Here is a 16,079-nt window from a genome sequence, read left to right on the forward strand (position 1 = left end):
GGGAGGAGGGAGGAAAGTTTCAGCGAGGACGAGTTTTTCTGATGGAGGGAGCTCTACGAGTGAAAGGAAGCAAAACTTCATGCCTCGGTCATTCGTTACACGTGTCCGGGAAGATGCAGATCTGCAGTCCCGTCGGGATCTTGTCGGCAGGGAGGAAATTTGACAAGTCGTAGTTAAGACTTCTCAGGTCATCCATCGTCATTCCTGCAGCATCAGTCACGTCATAGTCTCTACTTGCCTCTCCCTTCCTCATGCTCTGCCCTTGATCAAGTTTCTCCGACATCAGCTGTCTCTCCTCCCCATCTCCCGTCCCCTCCCGCCTCCTGCTCTGTCCTTCTCTCCCTCACCAAACTCCATCGAGATGCTCTGCATGGTGTCTCCTGCTTGCACGTAGTACAGCCGTCCAATCTGCTTCCTCATCATGCGAGTGGAGGGATGAGAAGGTTGTAGAGAAAAGCACTTGAAGGGGAGGGGGAAAGAGGGAGGAGAAGCGAGGAGGATGGAGGAGAAACGAAGAGGAGGGAGGAGGGAGGACTTCAACTCTCAGCTAACCTGCACTAGGGATCCTTCAGCCGGAGTGAAGGACATCAAACCTTGATTCATCGACCAGATCCTTGTGACTTCACGTCAAGGCGCAGGGAAGGAGGGTCAATGGCCGTCGGCCACTCACGTCAACCAGTCCCGCCGGAACGTAACGCCGATGGTCTTCATGTCGTCATTGGCTTGCACCAGATATTTACATCTTTCTACAATCACCCTCACACACCTGCACAAGGACCGTCAGCCTCCCTCCCCTCCCCTTTCCTTGCCCTTTCCTCTTTCCCCCTTTCATCTCCTCTCCTCTCCTCCTCCTCCTCCTCCTCCTCCTCCTCCGCCGCCGCCGCCGCTTCTTCACCTTGTTGACATCTGAGGAATAATCCCCGGCCCTCCTGCTTGACTCAAGTTGAAGCAGATCACCTCCTCGTACGCTCCTGCACTGAGAGTGAGAGAAACTATCTGCCTGCATGCTTTCCACCCTCCCTCCCACCCTCCCTCCCTTCTCCCCCTTCTCCCCCTCCTCTCTCCTTCCCCCTCCTCGTCTTCCTCTCTCACCAAATGAGATGTTGGGGGTCCAGAAGAAGGTTGCTGCTGCCGACACCTCGTGAAGACTCAGCAACCTGCTCAACAAGTTCAACTCTCACCTTGGCAGCAGGATCAGTCGCCTTGACTCGCTTCTCCGACGCGATCGTGTTTGACATTTCCTGCCCTTTCTTTCAAATCGTGTACAGCAGCCGAGTCAAGTTTAAAGTAGAGACAGCACCTGGCCAAACTGCAGAGGTCGAGCTGGGAAGATGAGGAGGTTGTCATAGGGGTTGTCGTTGATCCCGTTGATATCGAACATGTTCATCTTCGCCATGAAGAACCGGAAGACGGAGTTTGCGGGGGGGCTGTCGAAGCTCGGGGCAGGGTTCACAGAGAGCACGAGGAGCTGGACGCAGTGCTGCCCCGAGGAGAGTTGGAGGGGGAGGGAGTCGACGGCCTCGAAGCACACGAAGTGATGGTTTGCCTGGAGGCAGCTCAGCAGGTGAGGGGAAGGAGGAGGAGAGCTCGAGCGACCTGAGTGCCGACGGGCGTCCATGCGAAGTCGACGTTCCTGGAGCAACAAGAAAACCCGTCACTGCTCCGAAGGGTGCTGTAGAGAGGAAGTCACATGGTTGAGTTGCCCGGCGACCCTTCTCGAACGACGTTCCGCAGCTCGGCACCTGCAGGAAGGGAGAAGGAGAGGATGGACTTGATCTCTGCTGCGCTCCGGGAAGTGAAGGCCGTCAGAGTGAAAAGAATCTCGTAGCCCAGGTATCCCTCCAGCAGCGGCAGAGCAGCCTCCCTAACACCGTTGTCGTTGAAGATCGTCATGACTGGTTTGCCGAGGATGAAGTAGGGGCGATCAGCTTCGTACTCCGGAGAGACAACCTGAGAGTGAAGTGACGTAGCGGCAGTCAGCTGGGAAGTCCTGACCTTGAGCATGAAGTCGTAGGGTGTTACGGCTCGTTCTAGCGCTATCTGGGCCACGACAGCGTGATACCCGACCCCTAGGGCGCTGGTTGGTCGCAGTTTCAGTCGGGCATTCCTCCTTGCAAGTGATGATAGAATACCTTGTGTTGACGACCAAGTACGTGAGGTTTGACATACTGTCAAACGACAGGGCAGACGCTGGGGGCAGCTTGGCACTACCCAGCTCCGACCCTGATCCAAACTGCCACGACTGAGCCAAGTCACCTTCATAAGTGTTCGAAGCCACCAAGACGTTTTGCATGAAGATGCTGGAAGGAGAACACGTCTCAGAAGACCTGAGGCAATGCTCGATAGCAACAGACCTGTGCGCGAGCTCGATAACGGGAAGGGAAGACATGATAAGAGACGAGGTATCGTACGCCAGGTTCACTCGTGCTGTGACCTTGAACTGAACCTCCTCTCCCACGCATCTGCAGCATCCTGATATGGTTGGCAGCCAGTCGTTGCTGCAGAATCGATCATTGAAGGAAGTCAGAACAGTTGGCTTTACCCTCCATCGTTTGGTCGGTCGTAAGTGTGCTGAAATATAGTGTACCCGTAGAGATAGTCTTCTTCAAATGAGTACGATGTGACAGTCAATATCAGACTGGAGGATGTGCCGTCCCCCGTCTCAAACATGATCGTCTTTGCGTTCCCTAACGAGCTCCTCCAAACTCCAGGAATGCTCACTTGGTCCCCTGTGACTGCCCTGCCATCTTCTCCTCTTCCTGCGAAGATGCTCCCTGTTGAGAAAGATCTCTTCCATTCTGTCTTGATAGTGAACTGCACTGTGTACCCCGAAACTAGTCTGTGCGATATGCTACCATACCGAAAATGACCCCCTGAACAGTTGAAGAGGGCTCCCTCGACGCATGACAGCAGCGCAAGGAACAAGGCAGGGAGGAGCTGATGTCGCCACATTGTGGCTCATGGGGAGAGAAGCAAGGTTGTACAAGAGATCCGTTTCATCGTCTCATTTGTCCCATCCCCTCGCCCTCCTCTCCTGCTTCCCTGCCGGGTATGCGAAACAAGCCATGGCAGGTTCGGTGTATGGGAATGGATCAATGGGTCGGGGTAGTGTGCGGAGGGTACGGGAGCTGTAGGGTATCCACGTATGTATAATAAAGGGTGGGTACTGAATATATGAAGTCAGGGGTGTTCTCATGCATGCAGGGCGGTAGGTAGGGTGAAAGGGAATGATTGGAAGGGGTCAGGGGGTGGAGGCGGTTGATAGAAAAAAAACATGATGTTTGACAAGCTTGTAGACCAAAGAACCAAACCAATTAAAACCATGAAACACCATAAAAGAAAAACCAAGAAAAGAGAGAAAAAAATATTGCAGGTAGAGAGTAGATTGTGAGTAGAGGTAGCTTACAAGCAGTGAGGAGTAGATTGTGAGTAGAGGTTGCACAAGTGTCGTCGGAAGTTCAAGTGAAGGAGATGTGTCAGCTGGAAAACAAGACCACAGGAGAGAAGACGAGAGCTCCTGCTCGTGTTCCTGCCCCTCCTTCAGTCCCCGACTCTGTCGAAATCACAGCAGCTTGTAAGTAGTGTTCTCCTCTTGCCACTGCTAGCTCGAAGCTCCCGGTCATGTGGCGCGTCAAGAGGCCGGGCAGAGGTTGAGAGTACAAAGACTCTCCATTGACGATCAAAGTACAAGCAAAACGCACGGAGCTTGAATTGTCGGCTCTAGAACTGTCCTGGACCAGTAGCAAGTCCAACCCTACCCCTTGCCAGTGGAGGCTCAGAGTCTGATCTTGCCCTGTACTTCGGTTTGTTACAAGTTGTAGAGAGATCTCAGTAGGAAAAGGGACTTGCACTGCAAGCTCGATCGCCAAGATTTTCAACACTCGATCGATGTCCACTAGAAACGAGGAAGATCCCTTTTTTTGGATCCCGTACTGGTACCTTATTGGAAGCAGCCAGGGCCGTAGGCCATGTGAAAGGAAGAAGCGATGGTTTGATACTCCTCCACACTTTCCAACCAAGTTCGATTCTCTTGAAGTATCGTCAAGCGGACCACGACAATCTCCGGCGGGAAACAATTCTATGATCGTCGTTCCCTTGCGGCAAAAGATAACATTTAACATCTTTGAGAGATGCCGGTCAAAGAAAGTGAAATCAGATTCCACATCAAACCTGGGAGCCTTGAGCGCCGATGACAAAGTCTGCATTTGCAAGCGCCACAGCAGCTTTGAATAGAGGATGTGTCTTCTCTTCAAAGTTGATCACTTCACATCCAGGGCGAATTGGCTTTATAGATTGCTTTCCCCATTCAAAAGACGCCCAGCTGCCCATTCGTTCAGAGTGGATGTTTGGTGGGAAGAAAATGAAAGGTGTACCTGATTGCGTAAAACAATTCCAATCCATTCATGAGACACCTGTGCCTCCTTGAGCAATCTGTTTTTCTTCCCCTGGCCATGATCACAAATGAAGACGGCAAGTCGGACTGGAATTCAAGAGCTTTCCTGCGACGAGAGTGAGGTCTTAAAATGGATCGAGGGGTGCCGGACTTCTTCCATTCAGTCCTCATGAAAATCCGATGACTATGCCCACTCTGAAGTGACTCTGCGCATAGTTCACACTTATTCTTTGCTTCTTCCAGCAAGGTAAAACCTGCTAAAATCTTGTTTGGTGGGAAAAAGGGGGAAAATCTCTTGTACAAATTCCATCGACGTAGCCCATGGACCTGAAAACTAGTCAAGAATGGAAATAACCAAATGTCCGAACGAGTTTACCTGGTTGGCAAGGTTCCTATAGATAAGATCTGAAGTCCTCTTGAATTCAAATGGAACAACATCGTCCGCAACGAACAATGAGAGCAAAGTGTTGACAACAAGCAACTCTCTGACTCGCAAGTATTCACGACAACTTCTTCCGTTCCCTCTCAAGCATTCTGTGTCATAGAAATGAATTTTGTTTTTCCCACCTGTGACCTGATACAATGATGTCAACACAGCTTCCTTCTCAGAGGTTATCTCATACAATTTCTACAAGCATCACTATGTTGGCATGACTGTTTCCCTCCAAAACGATATCAAAATTGAAATCTAGCGAGTTGATCGCATAGCTTAGACGGAATAGCAAATCATGCACAAAATGTCCCCAGAACCAGCCCATGTTTGCAAGCAAGGATAGAGCTCTAGATACATGCCTGTCAACGGGTGAGAAATTAGATCATAGCATGTCAATGTACCTTATTGCGTTGTCAGAATCCTCCAATAGGCATCCTTCTGGCACGTCCGGGTGCGTTTCATGCTTGTACTTGAATGCTGTCACCTTTTGTGTTGCATTGCAGAAGACTCCATCATGGACAATGGTCATGTTGTCATAAAGAGCAACGAAAATCCCCTCTGCTGCAACTGAGTGCGATTCTCTGAGATATGGATAATTCTTCAACACGACGTCGCAGTCATCTTCCAGGCAGCTGACTCTCCCAAGTCTGTATTGGCTCCTGTCCCAAGTAGATTTATGGATCACGTCCAGAGGGACCTGAGCACCTTCATGGTATATCGTCAACCTCTCACGAGCAGCATTCAGCAGGGTGGGCGGAGTGGAATCGGATCTTGTCGCTTCCTCCTCCTCTGCCTTGCAGCGAAACCACCATGGTTGCGATGATTCATACAGAGATTGCATGACGTTCCCCATGAACTCTTCTATCGTGTTATGAATGCAGACTTGCTGCATTCCCTGTTTTGCGATAATGTCTCTCTCATCCCCATGCTGTAGGAAGTAATCAATTATTCCTGTCAAAGATTGATAGTCGCCTGTGTTGTATGTAATGACATGAGTTCCATTCTTCAGGTTCGAGGCAATGGAAGGGTCAAGATTGTGAATCACAAAGGTCCCTTCCGAAATTAGTCCGTAAACGTGTCTGATACCCAAGCTTCGAGAAAAGCAATCTCCCTCAAGCTCGCCCGCTAGCTCTGTTACTGTTGCCACAGCAACCTTTGCTGTCACGAACGATGACTTGTCTGTGAAGCCATCTTCGTCTACAGCAAGAAGCTGAATCCTTTCATGGTAGCGATCTTTCAGGAGCCAATACAACTCACATGATGCATCTGTCGTGCTCTGATTCGGATCTTTACATTGCTTGTTGACCACCACGAAAGCGACCTCATACTCATGGCCGGAACCAGGAGATGGGTTAACATGAAGATGATCGCAAGACTGAGATGATATCAGCGGCCCCACGCTCACACACCGCACACAAAAATCCAACCACTCAGTGGCCAGGTCTGAATCATCTTGATAGTTGGTCGAACACTTCTTCGTTGCGACTGTTTGATACTGCATGGGGTCCGCGTTCTCTTGGTGCAGAATGATTGTGGATATTCCCAAGCTCCGACATGTCTTCCATACACTCATTAGAACGCACACCTCCTGCTCCTCAACGTTGGACAGGAAGCTGAAGAACAAGAAGTCTGGACGGAAGTTCTCAAGAAGTACGTGAAGGGTACCCTCGAGCATCTCGTCGACCTGCACGTGCATGGTCTCTGATATCATCCCCAGCTTTGCAAACGATTGCAGGACAAGCCTGTCCCTCGACGTGCTGCATATGAAGTCACCCACGAGCAAGACTTTCCAGCTGTTCTGCATCGTGGGTATCGGGGCGCCCATTCTCCCGTATGAGTCCAGGGCGGATGCGTGGCGAGTGCTGAGGAAAGCATACAGGAGGAGGAGGAGGAGGAGGGATATCAGTTGATCTCTCAGAACCATCGGGTCACTGCAGCAGCAGGGAGCGAGCTCATGGCACGCCCCCCTCCCCTGGCGGCTCCCCTGGCGGCTCCCAAGTCAGCATGGGCGGCACCATAAAATTTTTGTTTTGCCAGAGCGCCACAAACTCTAGGAAAAGTTCACTTAACTTTGAGTAAAACTTTCCATTTTTAGTACCCACCCCTGCATATCGAACCCCCATCCCCACCCTCCGCTTTGTGTGCCTCAAAGGTGAATGATTTTCTAAGTCAGATATTAGAATTTTTAGGGTATGTATTGATGTGCCCTTCCCGCCATCAGAAGGCAATAGGTCGGTCCGACGGGTACGAACGTGGTATCACCTGGTAGCATGCAGACAACAGGAAGGGGTGTTCAGGTATGCGCGCAGTGTTGCCAAACGCTTGATCCTGCTTGCATATTAGTAGCACATGTTTGCAAGCACAGACTGTGTTCGCAATGCTGGTTCCAACTGGGATCTGATGATGAGGAGAACGAAATTTTCCTTCGTAACTTTTGTGGTGGTCGTGTGTGTCTGGTTGATAAGAAAATGCAAGAGCTACGGAAGATCTATCAGAAAGCAGAGACTGCATGGAAGCGCAGTGGTTCAGGTGATGCGAGCATTGAATCATACCTCGACTTTTGCAAGGACAGTCCTACTGGTAAACCATGCATAGATATATATTACCTCCGTCATGTCGACGACTTGGGTGAATTTGCAGACACCATACATGTCCTACAGGATGAGATGTCTGAAGGCCTGCCTCAATCCGCGAGTGTGGGTAAACGACCAAGCAGTCTAGACGACTCAACTCAGTTGCAGCCGGCAGGATCGAATGTCAAAACCCGGAAGGTAAGCAGCAAAGATTTCAGATTCAGTGCTGTGTCTAAACAAAAAGAGAATTGTGCTCCTGGAAATCGGGCTGGCACCGGCAACGATGCTGTCACCAGCAAGATGACAGAGTTGTTGCATCAGACTGAGCTTGAAAAACAGTCCACCGAACTGGCCATACAGGAAGGAGTCTTGATGAACACTATGATCAATATATTGGACAAAATGGAGAAGCACAGTCCTGGTAGTATTGCCAGGCAAAAATACGAAGAGATGCTGCAAGACACAGAGAATGAAATTGCAGACATTCGTGCGCGTCGCACACAAGCGTATGCCGCAGGTTTATGACTTTCAACTCTTATCTATCACTCCTTGATAATATGATCGAAGGCAGTGGAGACTCCAAAGCTGGTGAATCACCCGCGACGTGGTGCTGATGGTCTCGTGATGTTTTGATGTTCTAACTTTAACATTAGATTGGCTCGAATGGACCGGCTATCAGGTTCGTCAGCTGCATGATCCAAATGTATAGGTGCGCCATGTTCGTTCATCTCCGGACGGTCCTGTGCAGATAGTCTGTCCTTTACATGTATATGCGAACAATGCTCTTCCTCAATTATTATATCATAAAGAGGGGCCGCATACTCAGTCCCTTTCTAGTATGAAGTTGTGAAGTTGGAAGCAAACACCAATCACAGATATTGCAATTTCCGTAGAGTCAGTCCGTAGACCCCGCCAGAACACACCCCATCGATTGATCAACATTCCAAATGCGCATTCAATGTTGATCCGAAGTTGCGATTGATGAAAATTGTAGCTATCTTGCCAAACAGGAAGTCTCACTCCGTCGAACGGGGTGATGATACCCGGGACACCTTTGTATGCAGCATCACCTACAAGGTACATACCTTCACGATGAATATTGATTGAAGCAAGGTGTGCAGCCAAGTTCCCTTTTGAGAATGCCATGCTGTCATGTGTACTTCCAGGGCTCTCTACATTATACCACAAAAATCTCCGACTGGAATCACATACGGCCTGAACGTTTAAAGCGAAACAAGACTTTCTGGTCCAATATCGTGCAGCTCTGATAGCCTCTGGCCCCTTCACACAGTGGAGTTCGATCAAGATACCATCAACTGCTCCAATGCACTTGTCAAAAACTCCATTCGTTGACTTCTGCTTAAATCCTGATGCGATGGAGTTGAGTGTAGATTTGTCTGTCAAGCTGGGATATACAATTTGCAACTCTGGACATAGTCGAATGGCAAGCAAAACATTATTCTTGGAGTAGAAAAAGCCTGTTTGCGATACACCATGAAAGTGATGAATATCAAGATATGACCCACTAGCCAATCAATGAATAGCCATAGACAGCTGCAATTCTGGAGAAATTGTTCCATTTGGGCAGCCGTGGTTGCCTTGAAGTTCATCTTAACAATGTCAAAAGCTGGAAGAAAGAACCTTTTGTCATTCGGTAGAATACACGAAATTGGTGGTCTGATAAATTCCGTACCCAGGTTTCCCAATTCAACCGCTTTCTACCCAATTCAACCGCTTTCTACAATCAGAGTATCCAACACTTGGCCAAATTTTCACAGTTCGAGTCAACACACAACACATGGTTGCATCTTTACGTTTTTCTTCATACCATTTATGTAAGATCTAAACTTCAATTCCACAGCCACTCCAGTTCATCAGGTCTAGAGGTGCACTTGACTCGCAGTTTGCGAACATAACTTGTCCATTTTAGCTGTCCACTTCGATTCGTCGAACTGCTACTAGCAGCTCCAATGTCGATCCAATTCAGGTATTCATTGGCATACTTCATGAAGAATTCATTCGTTTCTCGGACTGAAGGATTCCCCCGCTCTATACAAACCAGTTGGTCCATTTCCCTCCTTCTCGCTTCATTGTCCTGTTCGCTGTCCCTGATCACCTTCCTTATGAATTGATGAAAATGCCTCATGAAAAACTTCATATCTGTCAATCGTTTATCTTGGCTCTTCTGTGTCAAATCTTTTCCTCTCACACGTTTCAGCGGTGGAATTCCTTTTAAATTGTTGCCACAATGCCAAATGCTCCAGGCTGCCTCTGTTACTCCTGCCTCGTCCGATACTCGCATATCTTCCGGAAGAAGCCTCTGACCTTGGCACTGCTGTACTTCCGGCTGCTGCTGTGAATGAAGTGGCTCCTGACACACTTCCTCTTGCCGTTGTTGCACTTGCTGCGGTTGCTCTACCTGCTGCGGCTGCTGCTGCCCCTGCAGGTGCTGGAGCAATTCAAATTGTTGCTGCTGCAATTTCTCTATCATCCGTTTCTGCATGTCCCACACTTCCTGTAGCTTTGTGTACAATTCTCGTAGTTGCATTTGCACCGTGAAGTTCTCGTGGCCATGATTTTGTTGCATAGAAACTTGAAGCTGTTGTTGCAATAGCAGGCGATTTTCCTCATTCTTTCCCTGAAACTGTTTGAAATAGTTGACCATCTCCTTGAATTTCGCTTCCATCTTTTCCATCATGCTGTCTTGCTTCAGTCTCAGCTGCTCATTGCCTGCCACCACTTGATCAAGCTTCTCGTGCAAAATCATCCACTGCTTTTCGTGAACCAGTGATGTGACATGAGGCGGACATCCAGTACTACGATAAATGGGAACCTGCACAGTGCACATCATGTTCTCGGAACTTTCATTCATCTCTGTGGGTACGTCTGTAGGAAGCGGATCCTTGCCAGATGACAATTTCGTTCCACTCACGGCTCTCTCATCAGCGATGGTGTTCTGAAGACCTTTATAGAAATCGGCTATTTGAACGTCAAACTTTCTCCTGTATGTTTTGATCTTGTGGTGCCTTCTATAGAAATGCCTAACGCCTGATCTCAAAGCTTCGTATGACGAGAATTTCAACTTTTTCTTCATCATGACATTTACCACAAAGCTTGTCCATTGCTTGTATGAGAACCTTCTCGTATTGAATGGTAACAATTCTCTGCTCTTCAACAATTCTTTGATCTGCTTCGTAATTGGACCACGATTTCTGGGTTCGTTGTCTAAACAACTCTTGAATTCGTGATTCAAACAAAATGGTTTGGTTTCATACAACCATGCAATCAGTTGAGTTACAGAACTCAAGTAACATGCCTTCGAATTGTCCGAGAGCATCTTGTCTTTGACAGACTCGATTTTTTCTCTTGTTTCTTGTTCGTCCTCGCCTTCCACTTCCTCCACTTCCTCGTCCTCGTCCTCGTCCTCGTCATCGTCATCGTCGTCATCGTCGTCGTCATAGTCTTCGTCCGAGGCTTTATCTCCGTCTCCCTCTCTCTCTGCAGCTCCATCTGCGTCGTGATCGTTCTCCTCGTTGCATACCCGTCTAGTTCTGTTAGTCTCTGAAACGTATTCCACAATTGATTCCGCGATTTGTTCTTGAGAGATGGAAGGCACAACTTTTGGGGTTTGCTGCTGCGCTGAAGTTTTTGGTCCCTTTGTTCCTTTCGGGTCGCGAGTCGAGCAACCACAATCACTCCACTCCTCACTCCATTCACTAGCACAAAGATGATGAAACATGTTTGAGCAGACAGTACATTGATACAGTTGAGATGCGTCGTCCCTAACCTTGCATCGTGAACCGAACAAGCATTTCTGACGGCTACCTTGCGACCCAGCGGCTGTGGCCATGCTGCGCGATTTTCGCGGGTTGCAGGTATGAAAGGGGGGGTGGGGGGTGGAGGGGGCTTGAAAATCTCCTGTTTTGGTCATGATGTCCTAAAATAGTTTTAATAAGTTTGGGATTTCAGGAAATCCTGCGGGCAGGGATTTCAACTAGGAAAAATCCTGAAAACATGATAGTCGACTCGTAAAAGAATGCCTTGTCTTGTGATAGTCTATTCATTAAGAATGCCTTGTCTCTTGATAAGTCTATTCATTAAGAATGCCTTGTCTTGTGATAGTCTATTCATTAAGAATGCCTTGTCTTGTGATAGTCTATTCATTCGACAGCTAATGAGCAGACATCTGAGCGATGGTCTTCAAGGCTTCAGGGTGGATGGAGACCCAGTATCCAACTCCTCCCGCCAGCATGGCGAGGAGCGAGAATGCTGCGATTGCTCCCGAGGCTCCTTCCTCCCCATCTGCCAGAGCTGAGGAGGTTGAGGAGGACGCAACGACAGTGCGGGTAGACGCGCGGACGATGGCGTTCAGCCTTCCAGGGAGGGAGGACAGACTGGCGCGAGGGTCCGCCTGCAGCCCAAGGGACAGCAGCGCAGAACTTTCACGCTGGAGGATAGAAAGGGCCTCCTGCTTCTCTCCTCTTGTCAGGGCCTCCTCGGCCTCGCTGATCGCTCGCTCCGCCTCCTCTAGCTTCCCGCCCATGGCCTCCTCCTCGCTCCTCCTCCTCTCCATGTTGGCCTGGACAAGCAGCTCATCCGCCTCCTTGCTCAGGGAGCGGGAGCGAGCGAGAGCGGAATCTGCATCTTTCTTGCATTCCTTCGCCGAGGTCAAAAGCACGACCTTGTCCTTCAAGCCGACTTGCTCGTAACCGTCGATCAGCGCCTGCAGGGCTGCTTCCTCTCCCTGCGTCTGCGCGATCTCACGGACAGTAGCGATAGTCCTCTGCATCTCCTGCTCGACTCTGTTGAGCTCCCGCTGGGCCATCCCGAGTCCCCAGAAGCCTGGCCTCTTCTTCACGTTCTCCCGCAGCTCGTTGATCCTCTGCTCTAGAGCGTCGCTTGCCTGCATCCAAGGATCAGCTCCCTCCTCCTCTGACTCTCCTCCTGGCTCCCCTTGTTCCCTCCTCCCAGCGCCTCGACTGCACGGCACCACCCCCTCCCTTTCCCTCTTGCCCTCTCTCCCTCCATCCATCATCACTTCTCCGCACCTGAGCTTCCAGCTCCATGCTCTGTTTCATCAGCTTCTCTCCTTCTGCCTTGGCCTCCTTCGCGCTCTTCTGCAACTCGATCGACCTCTCCAGCTTTTCATCCCATGGATCCATCTTGAGCTTCCCGCTCCTCGCCTCCTCTACCTTCTCCACCACATCCTGGAGCCTCTTTCCGCTGTATCCTCTCGTGCTCAACCACAACTTCAGCTCTACCCCAGCTGCTCCCTTGCTCTGCCTGACGATGGCAAACACTTCAGTCTTGGTGATCGCACGAGAAGCCTCCCATCCCATGAGCTTCTCCTCCTCTGCAACCTCTCCCTCTGCTCCGATTCCCCACTGTTCGCGGTTTCTCTCAACGGCATTCAACTTGGCCAAGCAAGGCTCCATAGAGGAGCTTCGAGCCGGCTCGCTGCTACTCTCTGCCTTCTTCGGATCCTCCTCCTTGGCTCCGATGCCCCACTGCATTTTATTCCTCTCCAGCGCGTTCAACTTCGCCATGCAAGGTTCCATCGGAGCTTTTTTGGGCTTCTCCTCTACTTTCGTTGCCTCCGTCACCTTGGGCACAGGTGCCTCGTCTTTCCTCTCCTCCTTCGTCTCAGCTCCGATGCCCCACTGCTGCTTGTTCTGCTCCACTGCGTTCAGCTTAGCAAGGTTAACAACGGTCGACTTCTCTGCCTTAGCAGGAGCTCCTTCCTCCTCCTCCTTCCCAATGCCCCACTGCTTCCGATTCTGCTCTACCGCATTCGCCTTAGCCATGCAGGGCTGCATGCGAACCATCGGCTTGACCTCCTCGTTTTTCTTCTGGACTTCAGAGACGGACGCTTCCTTCCCAATGCCCCACTGCTCCCTGTTCCTTTCTACAGCATTCAACTTCGCCAAGCTTGGCTCCCTCTTCCCCTTGGCAGCGTTCTCCTCTCCAATGCCCCACTGCTTCCGGTTGGCCTCCAGAGCGTTCTTCTTTGCCAAGGAGACCTCCTTGCCCTCCTTGCCCTCCTCGCCAGCATCCATCGGCTTCGTGTCGTAGGACAGAGCACTGAGCTTCTCCAGCCTCTTGACCATCTTGGAGCAGCAGGTCAGCGATGAGGGTTGACAAGAACAGACAACCATCTCAGAGAGTCTCGACTTGGCGCTAGAGGAGATCTCGTCCAGTCGCTCTTGTTCCTCAACCACCTGCACGCCTTCTCATCAAGACCATGCATGACTCATCTGCGGTCCTCTACCTTGCTGTAGTCATACTTGATGGGTTCTGTCGTCTCCTGCTCATCTCTTGTAAGGGCGATTTTGATGGAAAACAGGCAAGGGACCGGTATCTTCTCTGGCGTCAGAGTCACCGACGCAGCAGCTTGCAGCGAGTCTCCTTGCTGGGTCCACGTGTTCAAGGATGCATACACGTGCTGCTCATCGTACCTGGTTGACAAGCATGGCCACGAGGAAGATCAGACCAATAGACGCTGCCGCGACCTCCACCATCACAGGGTTCACCCCTTTGGGAAGCAGCTGCTCTAGAGACTGCAGAGTCTGCACCGAAGATCCCACGTTGATATTCTGAGCTCCGCTGCTGCCCACAGCCTTCTGCAAGGCTCCAGCCACATTCCCCACCTCCACAGCAGCAGGAGACGCCACAGCTTTGACGCTCTGCGTCACAGCTGGGGAGGAAACAGGGGCAGCAGCCACATCAAAGAGAGCAGAGGCAAGGTCCTTGAAGTACTGTGGAGCATCGTTGGCGACGGCCTTCAGGCTGGTGGATCGTTTCCTCCATTGTGCTGTACATGGGCTGGCTCGATCTACAAGCAAGTGAGTGGGCCGTCCGCTCCGAGCTCCAAGGATGCTCGTCGGGGCGTTGAAGCCAAGTTCACACGACGCAGAGCACGTGCCAAGGGCTACCAGCGTGAGAAAGCCATTCCAGGCGACCCTCATGGCAGCGATTTCCTGGAGACGAACGGTAAGCACTCTAAAGAGAGAAAGGGGTCGGTGGTGAGGTGCCGATTGACATGAGATTCTTAGTGTAGTGTAAACAATCACAGGTGAGATCGAGCACACTCCTGTCTTTTCTCGAAGATCTTTCGATGGTCGAGAGGCCATCAGCGGCCACCTCCTCTTCTAGATTCTTTGCTCATTGGTTGCATCAGCACCGCAAACACATCACTCGCTAAGCTCTACCCAGGATGAGATCATTCGATTCCGACCACAAGGGGACACGATATTCCAGTCGCACTCTTGGATTCCCTCCTGTTCATGCCCTTCTACTATCATCGCTCTGCTGCTCAAACTCTGCCACCTCCTCCTCTTTCCTCTTCCTCCCCTTCCCTCCCCCCCACCATCCTTTCTCCCCAACTTCATCTGCATCCACACTTGGTGGGGAGGGCGTAGGGTAACATTTCCGATGGCTGTTCTCCAGCCTCGGATCTCAAGTCAATTTGGTATATTCTCGTAAAATCAAAACTGTTTTTTCAAAAATATAGGAACATTTTCTGAATTTTTGGTCCCTTTCGGTAAAAAAGTCCCCCACTTTATATGGTGTAATTTTTTTTCGTTTTCCTTTAAAAAAAATATTTTTCTTTCAAGAAGCTGTAAAACTTGTCGGGGCAAGGGGCAATGCAGAGAGCTGCGATAAAGCGGGCATGCGGGACATGCATGAAGTGCCTGTCGCTTCCGCGTCCACCGACTGCCACAACCAAGTGCAACGCGATCGGACATGCTCCAAGAATGTTCTCCCAGCAGTCAAAGCACCCAAAGGAAGCCAACTCCATATTCGACAAAGGTCTCAGTCCGCAATCGATTTCAGCTGATTTCTGAGGTTCTTTGATGCATGCAGTTGAAAGGCGATTCAAAGAGGAGACTATCAAGGGAAGCAAATCAATATTTCTGTTCAACATGAAACGACAACTCTCCCTGCAGAAGGAGGTTTTACCTGAAAGCTCACTCCGATTGAACTGATCCATAAGGATACAGGCTCTGGGGATGGAAGTTGGGTACACGTCTAAGATATCCGAAGTGTACGAGGTCTTCCGATCCAGCTATACAGACTTCCATCCCAACTGCACAGTCGCACACGAAGACGAAAGAGCTGCGTATCACATCCAGACAGCATGTTTGGTGTTGGCGGCTTATAGAGTACTGACCGAGCAAATCAACTTAGACCCAGAAAAATCAGTGGAGATTATCAACAAAGTGAGTTCTTGTTGCTCACTGCTCTCATCTTTACATCTCTCTCCTCAAACTGACTGTGTTGCATTGTGTTTCAGTGCATGGGAGACTCTGATTCCTGGGGTGAGAGGGTCATACAGGGAGCTCTCATGATGATTAGCCGAATCATCCAGTACCGCGTTGACCTGTACGACATGCTGTGTGAAACGTCTGAGAGGATGAAGAATCTTGACATGGGGAAGTTGTTCGTCACGGAGAGCACGAGTAGTGATAGTGAACATGTGACGACCGTGACCACATGCTTCTACCACAAGTTCTTCACGGGGAACAACGAGGCACATCTTACCGCTGCCATCTTCTGCCCTGCCGAGGGCAAGTTGTTCGAAAAGGCCACAGGGCACACGCTCTCTGATTTAGGTCTCCTGCCTTGTTCTTGTTCTTGCGGGATGTCTTAGAGGAATGCAGGTGACGGTGTGAAAGGTTGC

The 16,079-nt window shown here is 50.3% G+C and overlaps 6 protein-coding genes across 6 annotated transcripts; 2 read left to right on the plus strand and 4 right to left on the minus strand.

Annotated features, from left to right (window-relative positions):
• Positions 1 to 88: 88 nt before the first annotated feature.
• Positions 89 to 2,952, minus strand: GUITHDRAFT_101127 (hypothetical protein; the record flags this gene model as incomplete). The annotated part of the gene is made up of 15 exons (XM_005840348.1): positions 89 to 204; positions 348 to 408; positions 553 to 613; positions 671 to 766; positions 958 to 971; positions 1,093 to 1,128; positions 1,182 to 1,250; positions 1,301 to 1,546; positions 1,597 to 1,633; positions 1,691 to 1,950; positions 1,996 to 2,077; positions 2,133 to 2,168; positions 2,223 to 2,300; positions 2,355 to 2,498; positions 2,543 to 2,952. The coding sequence occupies 15 exons, from the start codon at positions 2,950 to 2,952 to the stop codon at positions 89 to 91; spliced, it is 1,746 nt and encodes a 581-aa protein (XP_005840405.1).
• Positions 2,953 to 4,560: 1,608 nt separating this feature from the next.
• GUITHDRAFT_133144 (hypothetical protein) lies at positions 4,561 to 6,750 on the minus strand (the record flags this gene model as incomplete). The annotated part of the gene is made up of 4 exons (XM_005840349.1): positions 4,561 to 4,647; positions 4,770 to 4,967; positions 5,017 to 5,185; positions 5,228 to 6,750. 4 exons carry the CDS (start codon positions 6,748 to 6,750, stop codon positions 4,561 to 4,563), a joined length of 1,977 nt encoding a protein of 658 aa, XP_005840406.1.
• Positions 6,751 to 7,294: 544 nt separating this feature from the next.
• Positions 7,295 to 8,108, plus strand: GUITHDRAFT_101129 (hypothetical protein; the record flags this gene model as incomplete). The annotated part of the gene is made up of 3 exons (XM_005840350.1): positions 7,295 to 7,916; positions 7,971 to 8,006; positions 8,053 to 8,108. The coding sequence occupies 3 exons, from the start codon at positions 7,295 to 7,297 to the stop codon at positions 8,106 to 8,108; spliced, it is 714 nt and encodes a 237-aa protein (XP_005840407.1).
• A 1,140-nt stretch (positions 8,109 to 9,248) lies between these two features.
• GUITHDRAFT_101130 (hypothetical protein) lies at positions 9,249 to 11,249 on the minus strand (the record flags this gene model as incomplete). Its single annotated transcript, XM_005840351.1, has 1 exon — positions 9,249 to 11,249. One exon carries the CDS (start codon positions 11,247 to 11,249, stop codon positions 9,249 to 9,251), a length of 2,001 nt encoding a protein of 666 aa, XP_005840408.1.
• A 321-nt stretch (positions 11,250 to 11,570) lies between these two features.
• GUITHDRAFT_101131 (hypothetical protein) lies at positions 11,571 to 14,364 on the minus strand (the record flags this gene model as incomplete). Its single annotated transcript, XM_005840352.1, has 6 exons — positions 11,571 to 12,302; positions 12,448 to 13,506; positions 13,552 to 13,617; positions 13,668 to 13,703; positions 13,752 to 13,808; positions 13,855 to 14,364. The coding sequence occupies 6 exons, from the start codon at positions 14,362 to 14,364 to the stop codon at positions 11,571 to 11,573; spliced, it is 2,460 nt and encodes an 819-aa protein (XP_005840409.1).
• A 789-nt stretch (positions 14,365 to 15,153) lies between these two features.
• On the plus strand, positions 15,154 to 16,049 carry GUITHDRAFT_101132 (hypothetical protein; the record flags this gene model as incomplete). Its single annotated transcript, XM_005840353.1, has 4 exons — positions 15,154 to 15,208; positions 15,263 to 15,351; positions 15,400 to 15,618; positions 15,693 to 16,049. The coding sequence occupies 4 exons, from the start codon at positions 15,154 to 15,156 to the stop codon at positions 16,047 to 16,049; spliced, it is 720 nt and encodes a 239-aa protein (XP_005840410.1).
• Positions 16,050 to 16,079: the final 30 nt, after the last annotated feature.

The sequence above is a fragment of the Guillardia theta genome (genome assembly GCF_000315625.1).
Source record: "Guillardia theta CCMP2712 unplaced genomic scaffold GUITHscaffold_6, whole genome shotgun sequence".
In the NCBI taxonomy this organism is placed as follows: domain Eukaryota; class Cryptophyceae; order Pyrenomonadales; family Geminigeraceae; genus Guillardia; species Guillardia theta.